This window comes from Fringilla coelebs, assembly GCF_963513975.1.
Source record: "Fringilla coelebs genome assembly, chromosome: Z".
NCBI classification, from domain to species: domain Eukaryota; kingdom Metazoa; phylum Chordata; class Aves; order Passeriformes; family Fringillidae; genus Fringilla; species Fringilla coelebs.
In genome coordinates this window covers 55,856,513-55,882,177 of record NC_140031.1, presented here as the reverse complement: position 1 = coordinate 55,882,177, position 25,665 = coordinate 55,856,513, and the positions used below count along the sequence as shown (strand labels likewise).

The 25,665-nt window shown below is 38.3% G+C and overlaps 1 protein-coding gene across 2 annotated transcripts in view; it reads left to right on the top strand.

Moving 5' to 3' along the window:
- The window catches only part of KCNN2 (potassium calcium-activated channel subfamily N member 2), a gene marked incomplete at its 5' end in the record, with an annotated part of 71,766 nt that extends 62,720 nt beyond the window's left edge, over positions 1-9,046 (top strand). For both annotated transcript variants that reach the window (XM_084225475.1, XM_084225474.1), the window contains 2 exons: positions 3,080-3,149; positions 4,991-9,046. In XM_084225475.1, coding sequence (XP_084081601.1) covers positions 3,080-3,149; positions 4,991-5,278 — 358 coding nt within the window. In that variant the 3' untranslated portion in view covers positions 5,279-9,046. The remainder of the gene's footprint in view (positions 1-3,079; positions 3,150-4,990) is intronic.
- Between the last annotated feature and the right edge of the window lie 16,619 nt (positions 9,047-25,665).

The window sequence follows — 25,665 nt, the reverse complement described above, 5'->3', positions numbered from 1 at the left end:
TAAAGGATTGGGATGTGGAGGGGAGTGACAGGGGTTCTGGGGAGAGGATAGCATGTCATGTGCATCCTTGCTGGACTTGAATCTTTGATTGCAAAGGTTGTTTCTTAAGATTTTAACTTTGCTATTTATTTTGTGTGTGTGTGTGTGTGTGTGTGTGTGTGTGTGTGTGTGTGTGTGTGTGTGTATGAGCACATATGTTCAGAAAAGAATTTAAAAAGCACAGCAGGCTCGATCTCCAGCTTTTGTTATCACTCAAGCCCAGAAGAACTTTTCAGGATATAAAGTGTGTTCTGTATCTCCCTTAAAAATTAATTAATCAGGGGGAAGGAAGAAGGTGGCATCAGTAATTTTTTCCTAGGTGTGACAGCTAGATTGCACAACTATCATAATAGTTTCTCTCTATCTTTTACCACTTCGCACTACAGCCCCAAAACTTTTGTATTCAGGGAAAAAAAAAAAAACCAAAAAATTTTTTTCCAATATGCTGAAGAATGCACAATAAATGCAAATATTGCACGAGCAGTTTGCTTTCCTCCTGTAGCTGATTAGATGGATGCAAATTAATTTTTCATCCCTTTGCATCTTTGCACTTTTACTCAAGTGACTTACAATTTTCCATCTTTCCAGAGTCTTAAGTTTTGTTTGATCCCCCTTCTTCACCTTCAACCATTTCACAGGAGACAAAAATAAAACAAGTGGTATTTCAGGGCTAATTTCATAAAAGAAACCAGACCAGATCATGATAACACTCATGGTCACAGCTCTGAAATGTGTTCAGCTGGTCTGAGTGTTCTGCTTCTCATACACATTAGATAAGATGGTGAAATCACAAAAAGGCATGTTATGTATTGTATGAATAAGAAAATCTACAGATGATAGTTAATGGGAAGGCTTGAAGATACTGCACATTCCTTCATCATGAATGCGAGGTAGACTCCTCCTCAGGCAGCTACTGATCAAAAGTAGCAACTCCCTAGGACTTTCCACCTGCTGAATCGAGCCCACTGTGCTCATTTGGTTGTTTTAGTATATTTTACACTTTGTTTTCTTTTGTTTTGTCTTTTTTTCAACAAAATGAAAATAGAGCTCGGAAGTAAGTTGTATAAGCTGTTCCTTTCTAAACTTGCAGAATTTACCACTGTCTGCATGCAAAAAATAGAGTTTTTATTTGTGAATTTCAGTGGTCTGATTGCTGCCATGGAAATGCGATCCAGAATCATGATCTTTTTCTGTGATAAGTGAAGTTCATCAAATCAAAATTTTATCTTAATGAATTATACTAAGAAAGTCTGTTGGTTTTATTTAAATCTGGCTGCTGCAGCTAAAGACTTGCCATATCTATACATTCTTACAGCTGTAGTAGGTTTTGGGTTGGTTACTATGAAGAATTATCATGTTGGCATCAACTGGTACTACAATAATAATGGACTTCTTGGAATTTTAAAATTAAAAATACTGATTGTCAAACAGATGAGTCAATGAATCTTTAGAAAAGCAGAAAACACATATTCTGCGCATGATTTGAAAGAATGGTCACCAAAACTCTGGGGTTTTCATTCTCCAGTGAAATAATTTCCTTTGAATTATTGTTCTGACATTGTGATGATACAATTCTTGAAGACTACCTTTTTGCTTTAGAAAAACTCCACCTTGTAGCCTCTGAAAACACGACTGCTACCATCTGCATTTATGTTGTGCTCTGAAAGAAGCTTCCAGGGGAAGAAGAGCGTATGGCATTCCAGTAACAAGCTCCTGGAATGCCAGTTTTATGTGATCAGTTCATTTCTACCTTAACAGAGTTATTTCCATTTATATTTTAAAGATATTTTTAAATGATACTTTGCTCTGCACAACTTACTTGCTCATACCGGTCGGCCTAGATATGAGAGGAAATGCTTGTCAACTAAAGAGATGAAAGAAACTTTCTGGTTTTGGAATATCTTCAAGAGGGTTTCCTTTAAACTACCTTTCTAAGTAATACCATCACTGAGAAATGGGCAGAGAATGCATTAGCAACCCACCTGTCACAAAATGCTGCCAAACTCATTTCCATTTGACAGCTAACCAAATCGTTACTTTAGTTGGCCCTTGGCACACTGGTAGACTGAAGTGGTATCTTATCACACATTGTTTATAAATTGATACCTTGGTTTTGCAAAACCCTATTTCCTGCTCTAGAACAGCCAGAAAAGTCATTGAGAATCCAGGTATGGATCTATTATGAGATGTTGAACGAATGAATCATACTTAAGGGAGAAATTGCCTGTTTGTGAAAATCAAATCTACAAACAACTCCTCTGGTAGTCAATCCAGAAAACATGGGATTCGTATCAGTATGAATAAGAAGGGTCATGTATCTTGCAAAAAATGTGCATAACCAACAATAATGCAGATAGGTATGCATCAAAGAAAAAATGTACCCTTGCTGCTTCTTTCATAGTTTTTCAATGCTATAGTTTAAATAGTAAATTTAAAATACAATCATATTTAGATTCACAAATTATCCAAAAAAACCAAATGTATTGGCAAGCATGTTGGTTATTTAGCTGCTGGTCTGATGGAAGTTCTGTTTAAAGTAAGGAGAAACTCACTTATCACTGTATGTTCATCAGGTTCCAACACCTGCTAACCCAATCCATTTCCGACAGAACAGGGCTAATACCTGTATCTAGTCATGTAGGCATGGGAAGATTCTTGATTGCTACAACAATAATGACAAAAAACTGTTGTTCTATGTTTCTTCCTATATCTACTTGTCACGATACTGAGGCTTTGAGGAATGTTTTGGCTTTCTTTCATGTAGTCTGGATAAATTGTTATCTTCTTTATTGAATTCAACTTTGACCATGGCAAATGGTATTCTCAAGGACATCACATTTCCTTGCTCTTTCCTTTTTTGCGGTGTTGAAGAAGCATGCTTCTCATTGTAGCAGGCACATGAAAGATTCTGACTCTACACAAAGTAGTCAAGGCATTGTCCATGCAGTTATTTGCTCTTGTAAGTTTGGTGCATGCTCTCTAGAAATCCTAGTATGACTTCATAAAGAAAAAAAATCTGACTTAAAATTCCACTTTTTAGATTAAGAAGTGTAAAAATGGAACAAAGGAAACTGAATGATCAAGCCAACACTTTGGTGGACCTGGCAAAGGTTAGTAGGCAGTTACTGTTGTTTCAACATTCATCCTTTAAAAATGAACAGTTTTTAAGTGAAAATGTTATGCATTATATGTGCAAATATTGTTAATAAGGTGTTATATGTAGCAACTGAAACTATGTGTGTGTTTTGTGGTAGCACCTACATCTTGAAAAAGTATCCTGATAAAAGTTTGAATGTGCCATATTTATTTATTTTTTTGTACATTTGAAAAAGACTTCACAATTGAGAGGCTGATCCTGAGAGCTCCTGAGCTGACTGCAGAGGTCATGGTAAATGCTGAACTGTGAGTGGGCCGTAGTGGTGTAGTGCTATGTAGTAAGAAGAATTTGCCATGTGGTGATAGTGACTGTGCCTTAACAGACCGTAGTAAATAGCCTCTAGACTGGAGTTAGAGGTTCTGGATTTCTGTTCCTGTTGTCTTATGCAGCAGTAACTTTGGACAAGTACATTTTGATCTGCATTTATTAAAGTTTTTATAATGAATAATAGCTGCCTACTTTGCCAATATATCATAAGGCTTTTCAAATCTTTTTTAAACCATTTGAGTTGAGGTAAAAGAGTTTATTCAATTGTGACCTGCTTGTTTATTGTTGCTGGAATTTTTCGTAAATATATGATAACTAGAAAGCTAGAGGTCTGAGCTGATAGCATTTTGGATTTCTCATTAGAACCTAATATTTAACAGTTACTGTGAGCTTAATTTGAGGCTACATTAGAAGCATCGATGGGCTCTTCTTAAGGGTTTCTTTTACATGTCTTCATTTATCTCAAAATCCTCTTTGATTTCAAGTTCATCAAAGCAAAGATTAAACTCTTCAGTGTTCATTCCCCTCTTGCTTTACAGAACCACGTGACAACTTCAGGTGAAAATACAGTTCAGTCTAATGCTTCTGGCAACTAATAAGGACTTTTAATATACTATTTTGTGTAGACTACTTCACTTTCAAGGGTTATGCTAGCGTCCTGAAACAGGAAGCAGAGCAATAGGTTATAACACACCTGATACTGAATTGGTTTATACTTCAGGCAGTCAGTCAATTAATTTTCCTTTCCTTTGGATGGTTCATAAATTTCAACTAATTTTTCTACTGAATTACATCCAGTTTTGACTCTAGTTTAAATAATCTGAAGCTTCAATTTATAAGAGCCAGAGATTCAGCCATTATGTTTTAACCACATCTCTATGAAGCAACACATTTCAGATTACATTTTTACTGACCATTGTGTCATTTTAAAGTATACTCTATATATTTGGTGTATTCAAACAGTGTTTTGTAAAGGCCAGATAGTTTGGGGAGTGCAAAAGAAGAAAAGCATAGAATTGAGCTTTTACTCCTTGAACTACTTTTCAAAAACAATCCACTCAACTCCTCTTACTGCCAATTCAAGAAAATCTGCCAATTTTAAGGAGCAAGCCAGTGAACAACATTTGTACTCTGCTTAGAAGAATGAAGGGATTTTAAACCAGAATCAAGAACAATTAAGGATGGAATACATCAGTGGAGCCTTCAGTCCCTTGGTGGCTTACACTGACTGTTAAAAAGCTTAGCTTGGTACACTCCCAAACATCTAAATTTCCAAAAAGGGTCTGGTCTTTAATTGATTTCAACTTTGATGTCTAAAGTGCTACTAAAAGCCATAATGTTTCTGCTCAAGAAATCTAGTAGAAAGTTTAGTCTACAGTAATTTAATCTACAGGGAAAATTATTTCACAAAACTAGATATTGTTATAATACTCATATCCTGTTTTACAAATCCTTATACAGTTGTGCTACTTGTTACAATACGTGTAAGGTCTCTCTAAACCTTTACTTACATCCTTTTACTTTCAGACTCAAAACATCATGTATGACATGATATCTGACTTAAATGAAAGAAGTGAAGATTTTGAGAAGAGAATTGTTACTCTGGAAACTAAACTGGAAACTTTAATTGGTAGCATTCAAGCTCTTCCTGGACTGATTAGCCAGACAATCAGCCAGCAACAGAGGGAATTCCTCGAGGCTCAGATCCAAAATTATGATAAGCATGTTGCCTACAGTGCTGAACGATCACGATCTTTGTCAAGAAGAAGGAGATCATCCTCCACAGCACCACCAACTTCATCAGAGAGTAGCTAGAAGAGAATAAGTTAACCGCAAAATAAAGACTTTTTGCCATCATATGGTCAATATTTTAGCTTTTATTGTAAAGCCCTATGGTTCTAGCCAGCGTTATCTGGGTTCTGATGTCAGAATCCTGGAAACCTGAACACATTTTAGGCCAAAATGAGTGAAAACTCTTCTTTTTTTCCCCCCTCCTCCTCTCAGATGCACAGTGAATGCACCTAGTATTGCTATATTAGATTGTTCTTCCTGTAATTTCACTTTTTATTCATGCACTTCAAACAAGCTTTACTACTACAATACATAATCTAATATAATAAAAATGTTAATTTCTGCACATAGTTACTTGATTACTTTGACCTAACTACCAAAAAAAAAGATCACAATCAAAAGACCTAATTATGAACTTTTAAGAAACTAAATTGAAGCTTAATAATTATTTCTAAGTATGAAAGCTAACTGTCTAAACTTTGCTTGCAGTGGAGGGGGAAAAAAACCAATATTAAACTAACAGTGTGCTGTGTATGTATAGTCATTTTAAAAGGTCATGAACGGCTTAGATTTCTGAAATGATTAATTAAAAATATAGTTTATCCTAGAAAATAAGTCTCGGAGTAAGCTATGGGTTTTTAAAATATTGTTAGGTCTTTTATTTAACATGCATTGGTACACATAGATAATATATATATACATATGCATTTATGTATATAAAATTATTTATGCAATGCCCATAGCAATGATCTTTTAAACTGACTATTCGTAAAGCTACTGGCATGCAAAAGGCACAGGTTAGGTCCTGTTTGCTTATTCAGAGTCTCATAACAATGCCAGGTATGTTTGTCCAGATCAAAAGCATCACTTTCACCCAGAAGTCTCCTAATAATGCTATTTGGGTTTTGAAAGTGTTAGGCTGCTACTTTCTCCACTCCTTTCTTTGTGTTTCTGGAGTGAATGACTGAGACACAGACTTACAGCGCACACGGTTGTGTGCTGGCAGCGCAGTGTTCTGTATACCTTATGTTTGGGCAATCCCCATGGTTCCTGCTATGCAGTCAAGCTTAGCAAAACACTTCTAGCAATATTTCCAAAATCTCCTGTAAAAGGCCAGCTGTAGACTGGAGTTACAACAGAAGAGTATCTATAGTACTTTATTTTCATGCATAAAAATAAGGTCTCCTACTTTATTAAAGGAAAAAAAAAAAAAAAACACCCGAAAAACAAACGAATCTCAAAGCATAGTCACCAGTAGGCACTGGTGAAAAGATTTTGACATTTCTCCTGGTTTATGCTCCAGAATAGCAAAACTAGGTACGTTTAAATGCTCAGTACGTGCAACTTGCATTAACAATTCCTAGTTATAAACAGGAAATTATTGGACTTTATGAGACATTTTTTAGTACTTGCTATTTATAAAATGTGCCAGTCCAGTCTGCCTCTCCCCCACTTTACAGCCAAGGGTGGCATCTGTGGCTAAACAAGTAGACGTGGCTGACTGTTTCTATGTCTGCCTAGAGGTAACCATCTTGCTCATTGAAGTAAGTGAGGAAATGCACATTACTCCATGAAACACTGTGACTTCTGGTCAGCAAGGACAGGCAGGAAAGAGTAATGCAGGAAGTCAGAGCAGAGCCCTTCTGTGCAAGACAGAAGAGCTTTCCAACAATCAGAATTCCCCAAACCAAATACGTAATCTGAAAAACAGCAGACACTTTAAGCCTATTCAAATTAAAGGATCTTCCTTTTCTGGTGTTACGAATGTATAAATGATGAATGTATAAGTGACATCTAGAGATATTGCATGCTTATTAAAAGGTCAATAATTTCTCCAGTTTTTTATGTCCTTGAGAAAGATGATGACTTCAGTATTTTTCCCCCTAGAGCAGGACAGTTGCATGCCTTTGGCGTGCCTTATTTACAGACTGTGGTATTTTGTGACTGGAAATAACAAGCAGTATGCATAGTACTTGCAGTTCTGCTTTTGTTTTTATGGAGATCATTTTCAAAGGAAAAGATGGATATTATATAGTCCTAATACTTTTCTAGTGCAGTCCTTAACTAGGTGAGATTGTGAGTGGTCATAAGGCCAGTAGTGATTTATAATATTGGAATATAATAGTCAAGATTTAGAAATCTTTTTTCTCCTTTTTTGCATTTAGTTTAGAATACTTTTCTTGACATTGAATGTGAAATACACTTTCTGTAGCTTGAATACATTCCTTTTTCTCCTGTCAGCTTGAACAAGCTCTTTCATTGTTTACATCTTTTTAACATATGTATAACACCCATTTTTTGCACAACTGGGTTTTTAAAGAACTGTAGCTCCACTTTGAAAATTTTTGTCAATCTGTCAATTTTAATTAAGATCCAGCTACAAGTATTGGGCTGGCTATTTCTGTTGTGAAAGAGCAGCTGTCAATCTTTGACCTCTCCATTTCTTTTACTCACTAGGACTCGGAGGCCTGAACCTAATATTATTGCCACAGCTTTATGCAATGGTGAGATTCATCAGGTTTATTTCCATCAGTAGCATTCTATAACAACCTGCCAAATTATTTTGGATTCCTTTCTTTTCTTTTTAAAGCAAAAAACAAATGATGTCACCATGTTATACTCCAGTTCTACATCTTAATATACCTTCAAGATCACTACAGATATTTTATCTGCATTTTCAGCGCTTATGATTTTTTTCTTGTAATATCTGATTTCAGCACTAAGGTGCTGCATGGGGATACACTACATGAAAGGACTGATATAAACTTTTATTCAGGAGAGCACAAAGCACTCTTGGTTTGATTTTCTAACTCTTGACACTAGACTCCTTTTAGTCTTCCCTTGTCTGACTTTTGTAGTATCACAAATTTCATTACTGAATGTTTAGTTCCAAAGCTTTAGCTCTATCATTGTCAACATATATAATCACCAAAAGGAAAACATATCATTATGACAGATCGTGGAAACTGTATATTTAAACGTAGATTTTTCTTGTAAAGATTGTTTACAAATGACAAGGAGTCTTTCTCAAAGCATATGGCATATTTACCATATTACAATTGTAAAGCTTCATGCACCTCTTGCCTTAGTTTCACCAGTAGGAAAATTCTGCTTTCGGTTGCTATTAAACTCCTTTTCACTACATTCCAGACACTGATTCCATTTATAAGTTTCTTGGGAGTCTTGTTGCTAGTCTGCTTTTTTAAAGACACCGAGCAGAGATACCTTGCTCGGAAGGACTGAAATGTAAGATCACAAATAGACCTGTTCACTATGCTTGAAATTAAATGCATTGATTTAAATAGTACTTTTTACTTACATTTACATTTTTTGCAGAATCAGAATAATATGTTCATATGTTTTATGCTTGCAAATGCTCTGCAATTTTTGATTCTGTAAATCATTATGTATTTTAAGCCTGCATATCCTTCCAGACAGACTTGTGCAACTCAGCTTTTCTTTACCTCCTGCTGCTCCATAAGGATGTGTCTTATATGGAAAGAGATTTGCCATCTAAAAGTTCGGCATCCAGCTTAGGAGCTCTAAATGCCTTCTGGAGGTTCATACCTTGAGAGCTGTTTCAAAACTATGGCTCCCCAGACTGAGTTTGGAATCACTGTCATCATTAGAGCAAACATAAGTGATAAGTATACTGTTTTTCAAATTGTAAGACTCTTTCCATGTCAGATCATATGTAAACATTCAAGGTGATATGCCACACATTAAGAGCATATCTAAGCATAAAAGAATAAAAGGTGTTCAATGTGTCTAAAATTCAGAATAAAATCTGTAACCCTTATCAATACTAAAAATTAAAATTGTTTGTAAACTCTTTTCCCCTAACTAACAGTTATGAAAAATTCTTACTAAGCTTTATCCACAGAAGGTTTTCTACTTAATAAGTGTCTTCTCTCCGTCTGTCAAACTTTTTGTTCATATCCATTCTTTTTTTAAATCAAAGTCCTTAAAGTCTTTTTGTTCTTTTATTAATAATATTAAGGGGTGAAAAAAATAATTATAAAGGGGTTACAAGCAGTGAAATAGAGGGGAAGGTAGAAAGGAGCTAACACTTATGTATGTTATTTTCAGAATTCCACCTCTGCATCAGCATATCTAAATGCTCAGGTAGAAACAGACACAAATTTTAGCCAGCATTCCTGGCTACCCAGGTCCAAGCCTGCCCTAGCCTGGGAAGAGCACTGCCATATCTGAAAAGTTCTGAGGTGGATCTTACATGCACTCAAAGCCAACCATTTATGTGTGTGGAAATTAATATCCACAAAACCTTATATGGGCATAATAAAATTAACCTACAGCTGTCAATTAGGGTTTACAAACGTGGTCCTATATCTGTTGGCACAAATTCAGAGAAAACTAAGCTTTAATGTATATTAGCCTTTTTATTCTGAACCCTTTTAAGGGGTATCTGTAAGATCTTATCTCTCTCCATGACTGAGAGAATAAAGAAAAAGAGATGCTTCGAAGATGCTTTGCAGTCAGGTGCACACAGGGTTAGCTCTGACTTGCCTGAGTACCTCGCTGCACATCAAATTTGGTCCAGAAACCACAGGGTTTTATTCAGCCCAGAAAAATCAGATTTCTCTCACTACAGAGGGAGTTAGCACAGCACCGAGCAAGTAAGTCCTGTCTCTCAAGAGCAGTCCGGTGTGCAAGATGATAATAATAAACAGGAGAGGAGGATTGTGATAACTTATGCAACTCTGCTCAAGACTTATGGCTTAGCACAGCATCAAGCCCAATGCAGGCACTTGATTCCCTGCCAAGAATTGCTTGCAGCTGGACAGTACAGCACATGGTTGGAGCAGGTGGCAGTGTGGTCTGGACTAGGGTATGTAGACATCCTAAAACAGAGGCAGTTTCCAAAATTAGCATCACTCTACTGCCATATATTAGACTTTGTTACAGTGATATAGGTGAAGACCTATTAGATAAATAAATTTCAGGCCTTTTTGTGAAGATTCCCCTGCCAAGGGGTTTGCAAAGTTTTTCTGCACATTGAAGGATATGCAACACAGTGTCAGTGAAAAGAAAAACATAAATGACAGTCTTGAACCTGTTGCAAATTAAGCATGGCAAGTCACAAAATTAGATGGAGAACTGAAGCTTTGTGCTGACTTCCCTTTCATTCAGATTCACTTAAATCCCTTAGTATCTTCAAATATTTAGGAGAACCTATACTGTTTTCAATTATACATGAAGTGAGCTTTTAGTTAGATTAAAAGGTTCTACTCTAAGACTTTGCCTATTCTGACCTACTGTTCCCTTTCTAACCTGAATTTCAAAGTACCTTGAGTCTAAAGAGGACATGCATATTCTCCTGTGTGGATTACAGCAAAGTAGGTCTCTGAACAAAAAAGCATCTTCAGTCCAAATAAACGACCAACCATCATATAGCACCAGCAATAATAATGGAGTTAAAATGTTGGATTCAGAGCTTAGAAAAGGATTAAGTGAAGCCTCACTCCAGATATGAAGTTCATGGGGATCAATGAAATGTAAGAGAAGGTGCAATTATATTTCCTGAATATGAATTATAGGGATACGCTGTATGTGTTTTATACCAGCTTATCACCTTGTATAGAGAAGTTCTCCAAATGTGAGTAATATCAAGACTGATCATCACAGAAATACAAAGATAAATACACAGAAATACAGAAATAAACCAGGATTTTTTTTTTTAACAAAGAACTCCAAACTCCAATAGAAATGTGGAGATCTGAAAGAGATTGTGCTAGACTATTCTATTAAAAGGCTCCTAGCCTCCACAGGCTAATATAAATTGCAAGAGATGAGGTTTCAAGTGGGTTCAAGCAAAAATTAAACAAAAATTATATCTCAGGAATAGTTTGGGACTTACAAAACACCACTGTGCTTGCGCTCAGTACCACAAATCTGCACAAAATGAAATGTGGCAGATCAGTTTTCCTGATGGAGGAGTTAGGATGATAATCACACGAACAGGACGTGCATGTAGGAGAACAAGAAATCGATCTTGGAACCACTCTTTAATTTAACCCGCAGCTTCAAATAGTATGGCACCCTAGGTAGTATAAGAGTAACAATTAGACTCCTTTTTTTTTTCCCCTAACACTTAGCACAAATGAATGCACTTTGGGTAAGAGGCATGCCCCCCCCTCCGTTGTTGTAGCACACCCTCAACCTTTTGCTCTGTGCTTATTCCTCCTGCAGCTGCTGAGCACTGAGAACTGTGGTTGCCTCTGTCAGCGTCCCTGGTACCAATCTGCCCAGACTGGTCTGAAAGGAGGTGGCCCTGGGGCTCCTGAGACACCCCCAGCCCAGTGCCTGTTGCTGGAGAGAGCAGAGAGCAGCCCCCAGCCTGGAGGTGGCCTTGGCCCCTCCGTGGGGCAGCCCTGTGTGACCTCTGCTCTTCCTCTCTTCCTCCCACACCACCGTGTCATTGCTTTGTTCTGTTTCTTAATGGCCTCATAGACTGAAAAACACTTTTCTTATTGCATCTGAAACATGATACGATGTCACTCATTGTGACAGTCTGTGCTACCCTTGTGAAGAAAGCACGGGGTCTGGTTCTCCACTGTGGGCAAGGACAATGCACTCAGCAGGAACTCTGCATGACAATGACCTGCTTTCAAGATAGAAACCAACAGCACTCCACCAGCTTCAGTTATCAGAATTCAAGGGGAATAAACATTAGAAAAGTGTCCTGGCTTGGCAATGAGATTTGTAATCTTGGCTTCTCAGTAGTTAAAATTAAATCTACTTTAAAAAACAAACAAACAAACAAACAAACAAAAACACCCCAAAAACAAAAACAAAACAAAACAAAAACAAACAAGCAAACAAAAACACCAAAAAAAAAAGACCCACACCAGCCAAACAAAACCACAACAGAGAGGCATGAAATAGCAGAAGATATTTCAGTTAGCCCCCTCTGTGTTGGCTAAGAGTTCAGTCTCACTTGTGCTGCATGATTATGAGACAAAAAACTTGTAGATTGACTCCTAACCATGCAAGTTCAGAAAACAATCCCAAGGCTGAAATGTGCTAGCAAACCACCTAGTTGCACTGGCTTTCTTTGAAAGAGAGCTTTCAGTCACCGTAGCTAGTAATGGTGCATCAAACACATCACAATTTCGGTGGTTTCAACGTTCTTGAAAGCACTTCTTGCTGCAGAGCTCAGTACCCTTGCACTGACTTGAGGCTGCTCAGGTGGCACTGCTGTCCAGCCAGTTCCACAGACCTGGCAGAAAACATCTCTGACCATTGAATTCACCTGGTCAGCCGTACTGTAACACCTTCCACTGAGCTCAGGACATCACCCCCTTGTCAGGTCTGCAGAGAAGAAGCCCTTTCATGATTTCCCAAGCTGCTTTGGAAAATAATGGAAGAACAGCTTAAGAAGTTTCTTTCCTTTCAGACTTTTTACTTGCAATCTACACAAGGAGGAAGCTGTTCAGTTATCGAAAGCACGGTAGTAGGAATTTAGGTCATATTTTTTTTCAGTTATCAGGTGCATGAAAATGAACACAAAAATTGAACATAAGATTGCTTTTCCAGAGCCTATATATTCAGGGTTATATTTCCTGTCTTTACACCCTGTTTTATCCAGCCTTTAAAATGCATTTAGTAATTCAGCTGTACTTATGTTCAATCTGAAGCAATTACTGTAATACAGCAGTATGAATATATATGCATTTCCAGAATTGCAGACAATCTCTTCAGTTGCAGGGAAACAGAAGGGAGACGGGCAGAAAAGCAGGTAGGCTTTTCAAATAATTTTTGCAGTGAATTTCAGAGAGGCAAAAAAAAGGAGAGAGAGGGTTTGATCCTCAGCCTCTCTATTAGTGGGCTATGGATACATCTGGGTTGTCCCTTGAAGGCTGTGCCCACATCTGCCATGGGGAGGAAATAGGCCATATCTGCAGACAATGCAAGAGTCTGGTAGCAGCACAAGGGCATCTCTTTGTTCCTCACATTTCACTCATGTGAACCTCTACTTCCCCAGCTTTCTGCTCAAAGATCTGCAGCCATAGTATACAATATTCATCATGAACTACACAAAAACAAACAAAAAACAAAAAAAAATTGGAGAAAATATTTCTTATGTGTGTATGAAATGGCCAGAGACTCGCTGGTGGTATTTGGATGAACAATTCAGGGTATGAAGTTCTACCCCCGTCACTCATGTGATTTGTTCTGCAAGGAGCTACAGAGTAGCACACCTCACACTTCTCAAGTTTCACAGTTTTTTGAACAGCTCTGGATCAGTTCAGCTGAGTGCATGAGAAATGCAAAAGGCTGAGCAACACGGCTGGGTACAAAGCAGCTGCACAAATGAGCCCAGCAAAGAGTGTGGTGATTTGATTTTGTGAATGAAGAGACATTTTCCCACGTCTCTGTTTAATTCACTTAAAGAGGGCCAGAAGCTTCCCTCCATGTGTACTATTGTTCCAAATAACTTCCAAGATGACTGTCAGAAAATCTTGATAGAAATAAATTGCTCATGTTGTAAGCCCTGGCATTTCTGCTAGATAACTCTCATATGGAATGGAAGTCTCTGAGAACAATGAAGTTATTTATCCAAAGTAATTTATGGGAAATGCCACTCTTTTCACTGAGATTTGATTTCTAACCCATCAGGGATGGATGTACATCATGCACACCTTTAAATAGACATTTCCTTTTCTTTTCAGGCTGCTGAGGGGGGAGGAACATTTGAAATTAACGCCAAAGCTGGGTAGCAATGACGTTTGTAGGAAAAAGATACTTTTCATTTCTGGAAAGTTTAGTTGCCTAATTTTCTCTATGTCCTCAGAGGATTGAAATATAAAGACACCTAGAGCAAGCACCAGCAAGCAGACTTCTTCTTCTGATCCTTTACAGGTACATGCTATAATAGCTACCCATTCATCAACTTCATTCTTTCAGTGACAGGATGCTCTTCTTGAGAAAGCAGGAAAGCTGGGCTCTGTTGAAAACTGTAAGTGTGTACTTTCCTACAGCCTCTTTCCTGTCTTATTGTCTGGGAAGAACCCTGGGCAGCTTGGTGCTTAGCTTCTTCCTCTGTGAGTCAGAGACAGTCTGAACTTCTTCGATCAGGCAACACTGCAAGTGTAACATTACATAGAAAACATGAAGCTGTTTCTTGTGTGGTTTGAAAGCAAACCAGACAGAGAGCAGGTCAATGATGCCAGTGCCAGATGCTGTTTGAGAACTAATGTCATTGTTAAATACCTCGTGTGAAGTTAGTCCTGGGCTCATCCTGTCCTCCCCAGTCTGGTTTTGTGGGAAAGGAAGAGGTGTTAAAAATAGCCTACAGCATTTCTAAAAGAGGAAAAGAAAAGATAATTACTTTAAAAGTTCTTCTATAACAGAAAGAATGAACAAAATTTTTTTTTCAGAATTAATGGAATAATGCTGCACTTGGGAAACTAATCCCATAAAGAGCCAGAATTAAAGACTGGCAGTTTCACCAGTTGCCCCATCAAGTTCTGTGCTTTTGCTTTCTAATATTTAAGTGCAACTTACTTTTTTCCCTTAACATATTTTTTCTTTACCTAATGTAAGGTATTTATACATTATTAGATCTTTTCCTTCACTTCAGTAACAGAAGAGTACTTCTCCAGATTTTGTTTGAGGTGTACAAAATCACATTTGTTCACACAAATGTTCATCTTTGCAGTTACCTTGGTCACTGCTTCAAACTATGTGACATCCATCAGAGAATTAAACAGAAGGCAGCATCTTAAAGCAACAGTCTCTTGAAATCAATAGGTACAATACACTCTTCTCTGTTTTCTTTATTACTTTATTTCTTTATTACTAGTATTGTAGATCTGTAATGACAATAAGGCAAGATAATTTTACTCTGATAAGAAAAGATTGGTGGTGTCTTGTGTTTAAGGTGTCACCAAACACAGTGAGACAATTCCTACTCTCTCTCAAATGCACTTCAGTCCATACAAGTTTAAGACCATGGGAGAAATGCATCCACCAAGTTTGCCATATGAAGCTACCATGGAATTTCAAGGTTTCAATCTAGACTGGACCCCTAAATTCATAGGCCACCTGCTGCCCTACCAGTACTTCTACCAGCTATCTTTTGGCACCTCTCTGCTAAGCATGTGGAATCTGCATATCACATTTCAAGAAGACATAACCTTTCAGATACATTGCCTGCAAATCCTTGACACAACTTTGGCAGTCAGGGTCCCACAGGATAAACAAGGAAGTGCACAACTCTCATATAACCAAAGCTTTTGTCATGACAGTTCCTGCCTTTCTTTCTTGGTTTTTTTTTTCAGAGTTTTGAGGGGTTTTTTGTTTCTTTGGTTTTTTTGCCGGGGGGGTGGGGGGGGGTGGGGATGGGAGTTGGGTAGGGAGTGGTAATTAAAAAAGGTTGCTATGTTTTATTAGTACAATTTTTACATTATATTGAGATATTGCCTTTGGCCCATGATATCTTCTGTCCAAAGTAACCTCTGAAACTCTATCAAGTTATAGTGCAAAAAAAATCTGAAAACTTTTATTAAGACTTTGGTTTTCTATGCTCCTCTTTATGTAGTTTTCCTTTCACTTTCCTTATTATGTTTGTTTCAAGGTTTGAGGTCTCTCTGTACAGCCAATATAACTTCCTTGGCCACAGCAACTGGCCTGGATGGGTAGCAAAGACCATAAATATTTGAAGGCTGTGTTCTATCCAGCATTAAGACAGCTAAATAAAAAGCTAATGCTGTAGACAACTTGTATGCAAGATTTAAGATGAAATAATGCATTTCTAAAGTGAATTTACCTAAATATTTAATCTTAACTATTTTTCTTCTGTTCCCAAATTCCTGAGAGTTTCTACAATTTCTCTGTTTGCTTGGTAAGTCTCACTGAAGAGCTTCAGTCCTTACAGTCTTGCACAGGTATTTCCCCATGAGAGAAGGCAGCCACAGACCAAACAAGTGGCAAACTTCCGTGGAGAATTCCGCAGAGGCAAATACAAAAATGCTTGTAGCAACAGATGAAGCTGGAAAAGGAAAGAGAGGAGCCCATGGTGATTAAAAGGATGTTTCCATTTAGACAAAAATGATATCGGAAAATCCTTATGTGATGTCTGTATTTTCCTTACAAATACTTGCAAGTTTTAGTATAGCTGTGAGAAAAAAAAAGAAGGAGACTTCTGGCCATAGCTGGGTCTTGCAGATGAATAGATGCTGAATGTCAGATTAATCAAATGGGAGCTCTCACAGATGCTCTAAACCTCAGAACTCTTTCAGCTCACCCATAGCTGGATCTGCACACCTGGTAAATTCACCAAGCTTCAGAGAGCTGTTTTTAGCTTGGTTGTTACAAACTGGTCTAAAAGACTAAAATATGTCTTCCGTTGCAAGTAAGTTGGTGCAAGATTCCAAAACAGTCAGGATGATCCCACTATTTTCTTAAATAATAATAAAAAAAATATTTAAAAAAAAAAAAAAAGAGACGTAGAGAAAGATCCCAAACCCTCTACAAAACCAATTAAAAGAACAAAAAACAACAACAAAACCCCAAACTCAAACACATCCACCTTTCTCCAAACATATCACTCAACACCCTCCACAAAATTCACAAATACTGACAGATTTCCTTGAGTGGAGGAACCATAAAATAGGTTGCCCTACAGAAACTCTCTGAAGATCCAGCTCTTACAAGGGTGTTGCCACTGCAATGGCTCTTCCACAGGCAGTGTAGTAACAGATCCTCTCTTTTTCCAGCTGCTAAAATACTAGAAGCTTTAAAAAATATTGAGTTTTAATTTTTTACTACAATATTAGTTTTCTTCCTGAAATTGCGCAACACTTTTAAGAAGAAAGGAGGGACTGAATAATTTTATAACCATGTATGCCTCCCTGCTTTAAGGACCCAGGTCTAAACACTTTATATACTGTACAGTATACAAGTGCTTTGGTAGAGTTTGGTAGCAATCTCTACAAAAACTAGCTAGCTAGTTTGCTGTTGTAGTTATTGATAGTTGCCAGAGTAACAAAATCTGGTTCCCCTACAACTGCAAAGAACCCTCAGATGGAGGTCTCCCCAAGGCTCCTTCCACACAAAGGCATTTGCTAATTAAATCTCCTGGCTGACCTGTGGTGAAGATGTGCATGCTCACCTTTCAGAGGCAGCTGGTGGGTGCAGGTGGAGGAGTAAAAAAAAGGAATTTTTTTGCCTATAAATGTCTAATATGTGCTTTATGCATTAACTGCATAACTACTTAGAAAGTACTGTCAGCTCCTTGGGAGATGGAGTCCACAGTATCTGGAATTCATCAGACCCTGATGACTTTATAATTCAGCTTTTCAGGCCAGAGTTACCTGGCCACCTAAATACAGAAGCAAACCAACATTTGTTCATGTACACATAAAGAAGCATACTTTTCCCTCTCAGCCCACATTTGCCCCTGATGCTTTGATTTCTTCTCCATATAATGTTATATTAGCTATACATTCTGTTTTCCAGTGTGTGCATGGTCACTGGTATGGTATGACATCTCAACCCACCCTGCCTAGAGATCACAGAATCACAAAAGATATGAAGGCTAGGTAATGAAAGGGATATAAATTGTGCAGTTGTCTTTAGCCTGACAACAACAATGGCAAAGACTTTAATTTCTTCTCCCCTCATCTCCACTCTACCAGATACTCCAAATTTGTGTTTTGATAGAAGAAAGCCCACACCACAGTAGTTCCCTCCTAGTCACTTATAGTAAATAAACATGTCTTTAATAACTATGTATTCAGATATTTTATTGCACACATGTAACTGAAAAAAATGTTCAGGTATTACTACTAATTCTCTACCTTTCTTGCACATATTGGCAGTCATACCCATGACTTACTATTTTGCAGAGTAAGTCCACAGTTCTTAGTCACTAGTCATGCATTACTCCCACCCACATTGTACATTGCATTCATACAAGCAGCAACTAAAACAGACCAAAATTTGTCTTCCAAAAAGATTCAGCATTTTTTCTTCACTGGAAGTACAAGCCTTTAAATATTACTTTGGCACATCAGTTCTCAAGTTTCATCTTTAGGACTTTCTTCCCACAATAGCTTTTACTAAAGAGCCCAGTTCATTAAATCTGAACACCTGTCCAGTTTTTATTTGCCATGGATTGAAAAAAGAAAAAATTACTGGATGATGGTATGCAAAAAATAATTTTAAAGGGATGCCAACACATAAACCAAATTCTTGGTGAATATATAATACATCTTGATTTTCCTAAACACAGTAAATAAATTTCAAAGTTTTAATGCTGTTAGCAGGCCTTAGTATTAGTCTTTGTACACAGTTATGTGGTTACACATTTCTTGGTGTAAGTTTGAGGAGAAATATTGACTTCTTTATGCTGGCCTTAAAAGACTCCAGATATAGTTCCTAAATCCATATGCCAGTACAGAAATAGCCAGCTTAGTTTTAGAGCTTTGAGAATGCATTAACTTCGATCAAATTTCCTGATACTTTACATATAGTAATATTTGTAAAGTACTTTTCTTCCCTAAAAAACAGCCCCACACCCCACCCCCCACCCCCTCTGGAATTCTGTAAACACTGTCTGTTTAATTATTATATTTGATCTGGGAACAAGTGAAACTGCTGCCTGTTGTGTAAACAAAAATATTATTGTCTAATTTGATCAGCTTCAACAGAATTGACTGTGCCCTCCAAAAAACTGAAACGGGACTGTAATTGCATCATCTGCTATTGTGTTGCAGATACTGAGTCTCTATTCTCTTAAATACATACTTGAGGCACTGTATGCATCTCATTTCATAGAGATGTAGTAAAGAAAATAGGAAGGGATAGGGTGGATGGTGGTTTGTTGTTATTTTTTTTCTCCAAAACATATCCAGGACATCCAGCACTGCAAGGGGCAGGGTTGCTTAGTGCTACAGTTCATAAGGAAGACAGACATTGTCTTGCATGATCTCTTGAAATGGGAGCTTTCTTCAGTCTGCTATCAAGATTAGTTGCAGGAAGAGGAAAGATCAGCTATCCTTCCACTCACTTCAATGAATCTTGGAGGTAAACACCTGAGTGAAGAGTAACAGAAAATAAAAGACAAAAATCAGACCTTAGTGATAAGGTGAAATTAGACATGAAAATAAATAGTTTGGCCATAATTACTGTATTCTCTGACAGTGAAATGGAGTTTCTCTCAATTGTTATTGAAAGCCAAGATGGTATGATCAAATCCACTTGTGTTGCAGAATCATTTGGGTTTTTTTTAAATACGTTAATACTAAAAGGAAAATATGTAGTTCATATTAAGTACATACTAAGCAAGAATTTTAAGTATCCTATTGCAAAGAAAATTCAAGTATCATATTGCAAAATAAAGTACAGTCTCCCTTGTAGAGAGCAGCCCTATACTTCTCATATGAAGCATGACTTTGGCAACTGGAGAGCAAGATGCCACGCTGACTACAACCAAGAATCAACGTGAAGATCCAGTGATAGCAAACAAAACAGGGAACAAGTGTGCTGGTTTCTCTTGTGGCCTCCTGTCCCCTGGTATGTTGGTGTCACAGGCAGCTTCAGCCAGTATCACATATCTCTGGAGACACTCAGCTTGTCCTCTTTAGTGCCTGACACCAGTATAGAATATGGTATCCCAGACTTTTTTCTTTCAAAATTGTGTGAATTCAACCAAAAACTTCTTTTAAATTTAAGTGAATCTCATTAAAAATGAAAAGCAGTGAATTTTAATTCCTAGACTCTTTCCTAAAGAAGACATACGGACCAAAATCTTTAAGGAGGTCTTCCTTTTTCTCTGTGCTTCCTATATGAGATAATGAAGAAAAAGGTAATTGAGTGCTTTCAGATATGAGACCTTGGAGAAGGAGGAGGTAGGGAAAAGGAGGAGAGCAAAGCCAAAGGAGATTCATCTTAGCACTACAATTCTGAAATTGCACCTCAAAAAGTATGGGTCAGAAATATATTTCTTACACCAGTGCAAAGGCCATGTATTTTAAAATAGATACTTTTTACTGAATGCTATTCTAACTTCCTAAACAAATAACTAACTTAGTCTAAACTTTTTTGGGCAATGATATTTCTCACCATGATGACACTGGAATAAAAATTCATTTCTGGCTGCACTGGCACTGAGCTCCTTTGGGAACTGTCTTCTGGCATAAACTAGATTTTTTCTTTTTTTTTCCCCAGTACCACTAAATAGTGGAGGATCCTTGTGAAGTGTTAAGCCTTTCACAGCTTCACAGCAGGCAGCTACAGTAGGAAACACATAATGAGTCCATTCTTTCTTACCACAAAGCAGAAATAGAGTCTCAACCCTATGCAATTCCATCTTGTTGCTTTAGAGATCTGATCAGAGGCTGATGGAGGTAAGGGCTTTGGTTTAAACTTATTGCTGTCAGAAAGACAATGTTGAGCAGTCTACAGGAATACTGTGTGCACTTACAGACACGTGCCCAACAACAGCTGGGCGTGTGGGAGGCACAAATAAAGTATGTAATGGGATTTTGCTGTCTTGCATGATAGCACAGTGTTTCTGGCATGAGCAGCATCTTCACAGGAAGCTGCAGGAGTTCTCCACAAATGTGGGATTTCAGTGGATACTCCTGTTGAGCAGCACAGATTCTGGTGCTTGGGTTATCTAATAACATGGTTTCCACATGGGTGAACCGCTTTGTACTGGTGTAAGCTGCAGCCTTCACATCAACAACAAAGAAATCAACTAAATAACAGACCAGAGGAGTGAGTAATATATCTTGATCCTTTACCTCTGGCCATGTCATGAAGCTTAGACAAAACCTTCAAATTTTGTTCTGGCTACAGCTCTCAGCATCCTTTCCCTGAAAAGCCACAGAAGTAGAATTGAGGACCATCTGGCAGGACAGTTAGTGGAATTTTTCTGGAGTATCAAGATTTTGCTGGCTGCCATTAAACCATTGATAGCAGCCATTTCACTCTCCTTTTTGAATGTGAACACACTCAAGAAAATTGAATAAAACAGCATGACTGCTGCTTTCAGTCAGAAAACTGAGGAGCTGTAAAGATTTAATTTTTTAAATAAAATTCTGTCTTTTTGCCCACAAAATACTGAACTATCTGGAATTATTTTTGTTTTACTATTATGTTTTACTACTGTATAAAATGCCTTTTATAGGTTTGGAAAGAGTCCATGAAAATCTCCTGCTTTATGATTGAGGTCATCAAATGTCAGCATGACTTATTTGTCTGAAACTATGGCCACAGCTGAAGGTAAAGGGTTGTTGAAAAGATAAGGAAGATGAAGAGGCTCATCAAAATAATGCAGATGATGGTACTGTGACCATCTTCTGGACTGTCTTCAACCTATGACAGGAAATCCTGTTGCCCAAACATTGTTTTATCTTTTCTCTTACCTATAGGCAGGTTTTTTGTTGTGTGAAAGACTTGAGAGTACAAGGAATCTGAAATACATGAATACATGGAATCTGAAAATTCCTATACTGAGGAAGCCTAGCTCTTTTTTAATGATGTTTGGGGAGGCAGAGGCAGATATGAAAAGTGAGGGAATGTCCATAATCATAAGGTGCAAGAACTTCTCCTGCTATTCAGAGCACAGCCATGAGAAGCACCTAAAAATAACTTTTAACTTCACAAATCCACAGTCCTGCAGCAGACATTAATTTCTGCCAAGAGACTGAAATTCCGTGAGCAGTTGAACATGAGCAAACTTATTATTGAGAGCACAAGGTAGTCTTCCAGCAGCATCCTGAAAACCACTTACAGCAGTCTTCTAGACTAGAAAACTGAGCCTGGTGGGAGATCCAAGTACTTCTTTAAACTTAGCATTAACAGCATATCCATTTGGGGAAGGGAAAACTCAAATTAGGTTGCTATAAATACTGTCAATCCCAGTGTCATAAGAGGAAGTTCAATTATCTTAGACTGGTCCCAAATTCATATTCTGAAAATGAAATGATGAAACACCACGTTGTGGATTTTAATTTTTTTTTAATTAGCCATTCTGTCAGTTGCTCTGAGGGAAAGCTCAACAGCATAAGAAAGCAGGAGTCTTCTGTTGAAATGCAGCAGCTGTTTGTAAGGGCTTCTTGAAATCACCATGAAACTTGAACTGTATTGGAGGCAAGACTGTGAAACAAAATAGCCTGTAATGAGCAGCTGTGCCTGAGGAGTTCAGCTTCAGTGTTTTTAAACTGCCAGCTCCTTGCAGAGAGCTTTTTCCAGGCTCAAGAACGGATTCTGTTGATACAAGGGTCAGAGAAATTTTTAAAACTTTCTGGGTCAGAGAGCTCATTTATCTCTTGATTTCTTGCTAACCCACCAGACTTTCAAGCACTGATAACATCCCTCTCACTGGGAAGGGACTGAAGCAACCAACCCAGTAACTAACAGGGAGACAACACTTGATCTATTTTTAAAAATCTAGGATTGCTTACAGTGCAATCCATTCCCTGTATTCTATTCCCTCAGCTTCAGAGGACAGAGTCAAGAAATTCCCCAAATGTTGCTTTTCCCCAAGAAGTTGAAAACAGGCAACTGTAAACCTTGCAAAAGGATTCCAGATTCTGAGCAAGTTTTTTTCTGGTTGCTGCCACAAAAGATTCACACAGAATCACAGCACACATTACTTTTCAGGAGTTTTCAGATATGTGATTAATACAAATAGAGAATTTTTTACTCATGAACCATAATATTAGCTTTGTAGTACTGGCAAATAATCCACTTTTATAAAAGAGTGTTCAAAATCTAAACTGGAGGAATTAGGAAAGGAGGTCAGAACTCCTTAATATGACATCTGCAGAGAAACAATGCACCCAGATCTCAGGAAGACCCAGCCAAGAGCAGCTGTTTCACTCTGAACATTAGCTAGCTCATCTGACATGGCTTCTCTCTTCTGTAACTCCTGGCACATATAGAGCAAGTGGAGCTGCATAACTTATTAAAAAAAAAAAATACCTAGAGGATATAAAGCCATCTATAGGCGAAGCAACTAACTTTTGCTCAGAAAAAAAAAAAATATCATGTAAGCATAAAAGGGCTGCACAAATTTTGCCATATTTGTAAAAGTTGGTTTAGCTGTATTTGGGTAGGGCAAATTGGCAGTTTAGGGCCTAATCCCAGTTTGGTATGTTCAAGAGGATAGCACTTAAAAGGAATATGAACAAACTGCTGTAGGTCAGCACAGGCCCCATGACTCCAGCATTAATCCTTCCTCCACCCTTTTACAGCTTGTAACCCAAAACTGCAGCTCGTGGTTGGAGTGGATGGCACAGAAACACTTTGAGGGTGCTTAGCTCCCTCCCTGCAACTCTCATAAGCTCCCAGCCTTTTTGTCCCTCCAGCCAGAAGCAGGGCACCCAATTAGACCTGGAGCACTCCTCAGGGAAGAGGCTGGCTGCTGTCTGTACCCATGCTGGCAGTCTCCCCCCTGTCATTTGTCACAAGACATGACAGGATGAGGGCTGGCTCACCACCATGAGAGCTGCATCTGCTCCTGGGTGGATTTATGGGAAGATGTCACTTAGGTCTAAGGAATCCAACTTGTTTCACCACAAAACCCAAAGCTAAAAAAAAATCACAACCAAATAATAATAGGTAGCACATTTGTAAAGGAAAAGACGGATAATTTTCTGGACCAGTTCAGGTCAAATCTGAGTTCATCCCTACAAACTCAGAGCAGTCAGTTTAGTATGCTTCTACACCCTGACTTTTCTACTTTCTTGGTCGTTTTGGTACTATATGAGGTTGAAAAGGGAGGGGAGGAGAGAGGAAACTAAAAGATGGTCCCAAGTTCACCTTTGGGAACTGTCAAGATCCTTTGAGTATAACTTGAGAGGTCTTTTCTCCATTTACAAGATGTCTCATCTGAACAATTCACAGCATTTCACACTCAGTTCTCACAATATTGCACTTTTCTGCCAATGTGGGTGTCTCAAACTCACATGGTACCAAACTGAGTTGATACAATAGCGCAGCATTAGGGCCAAGGGAAAGTGTTGCCTCTTTCACATACCCCCATAAAGCCTCCACCCCCATCACTGCAGCTGCTCTGTTTCATCCCTTTCTCTTGTTTGGTTTGCTAGAATAAGTAGTGCCAGAAGGAGGTATGAAAGGGAAGGTTTCGGAGGAAGACTGTGCGGCTGCCACATTAATTCTTGGAACTGGAGACCAGACTCAACAGGAATGGGGAGAGGGAATCACAGATCTCCACTGGTGGCATGTTATACTGGGATCAAGGCAGTCAACCAAGACAAGGTTAAGAGTTTTCCGTTTCTAATACTTTCTGCAGTTACAGTTGTAATTTTCTTTTGAGAATGTAATTTCATAACATGTGATTTTTCTGCCTACTTCTAACTGAACATTTGAAAGAAATCAACTTTAATAGCTTGCCTGATACATTGCTATTTGCAGTGTTTTCCTTGTCCATAATCTGAAGTCCAGTTGGTGGACAGATGATTATAAAAGGGAACCCATGAAATATCATATTAATAGTTCCATGAGCCTAGAGCTATTTAAATTTATAAATTAACTGAGACAAATATTTTTTTAAATGCTGTAGGATGCCAGGGCCCTGTGAGAAGGGCTCACTGCAATCTTCCATTCTGCTTTTCAGGGTTTAGTTGCCTGTGTCTATGGTTGGCTCTGCCACAGTGCAGTCTTGGGTGAAATTCCTGTGTTAACAATTTTGTTGTGAGAAAAAGCTGTGTGATGACTCTTGGAGCACCCCTCACCCCCTGGCTCAGGAGGTACATTAAAGCTCAGGGTGTTGCTCCTTGGTCATTGCTTGAGCCATCATGCAGATACACATTTCTCTCTGCCTGCCTTTGTCAGCAGCTGCTCCCTGACAAAGGCTGTCTTAAAAACCAGAGGTATATCAAGTATTTATCTGGAGGATGCACTACACTGCCCCTTCTGCAGTTGATTTTCTGCTTTCTTTCAGGGATGCCCGCCCCCAAATGTCCCCCAGCTGCTCTCCTGCCCTCCCTGCCTGTTTTCTTTCGCAAGGCTAAGCCAGTGTACCAGGGGCATAAAGCAGAAAAGCCTGATGAATTCCCTCAGAATTTGTTCATGTTTGAGTGGGGGTGGCAGGTGGGGAAATCCATGAAGAGCATATATATCTTCTCACTCACCCTGTAAAACCGCATGCCAATCATCCTGTGCAGTCTGCGTGGGATCCCAGGGGTGCTAAAAAACAGAAATCAGGACATATTGGAGGATGTATAATTCACAAATTATATCTGCTTCAGGGAAGGGGTACTCCTTCTTACATATTTGTTCAGCTCTGCTGCACTGCAGCCCCTAGGCATCAAATTATTGTAATTTCAGTTCTGTTTTCAGAACATGTCAGAAATCTCTGAAAACACTCGCTGAGAAATGCTTGCAATCATTCCAGTGAATTAAGTGCCCAT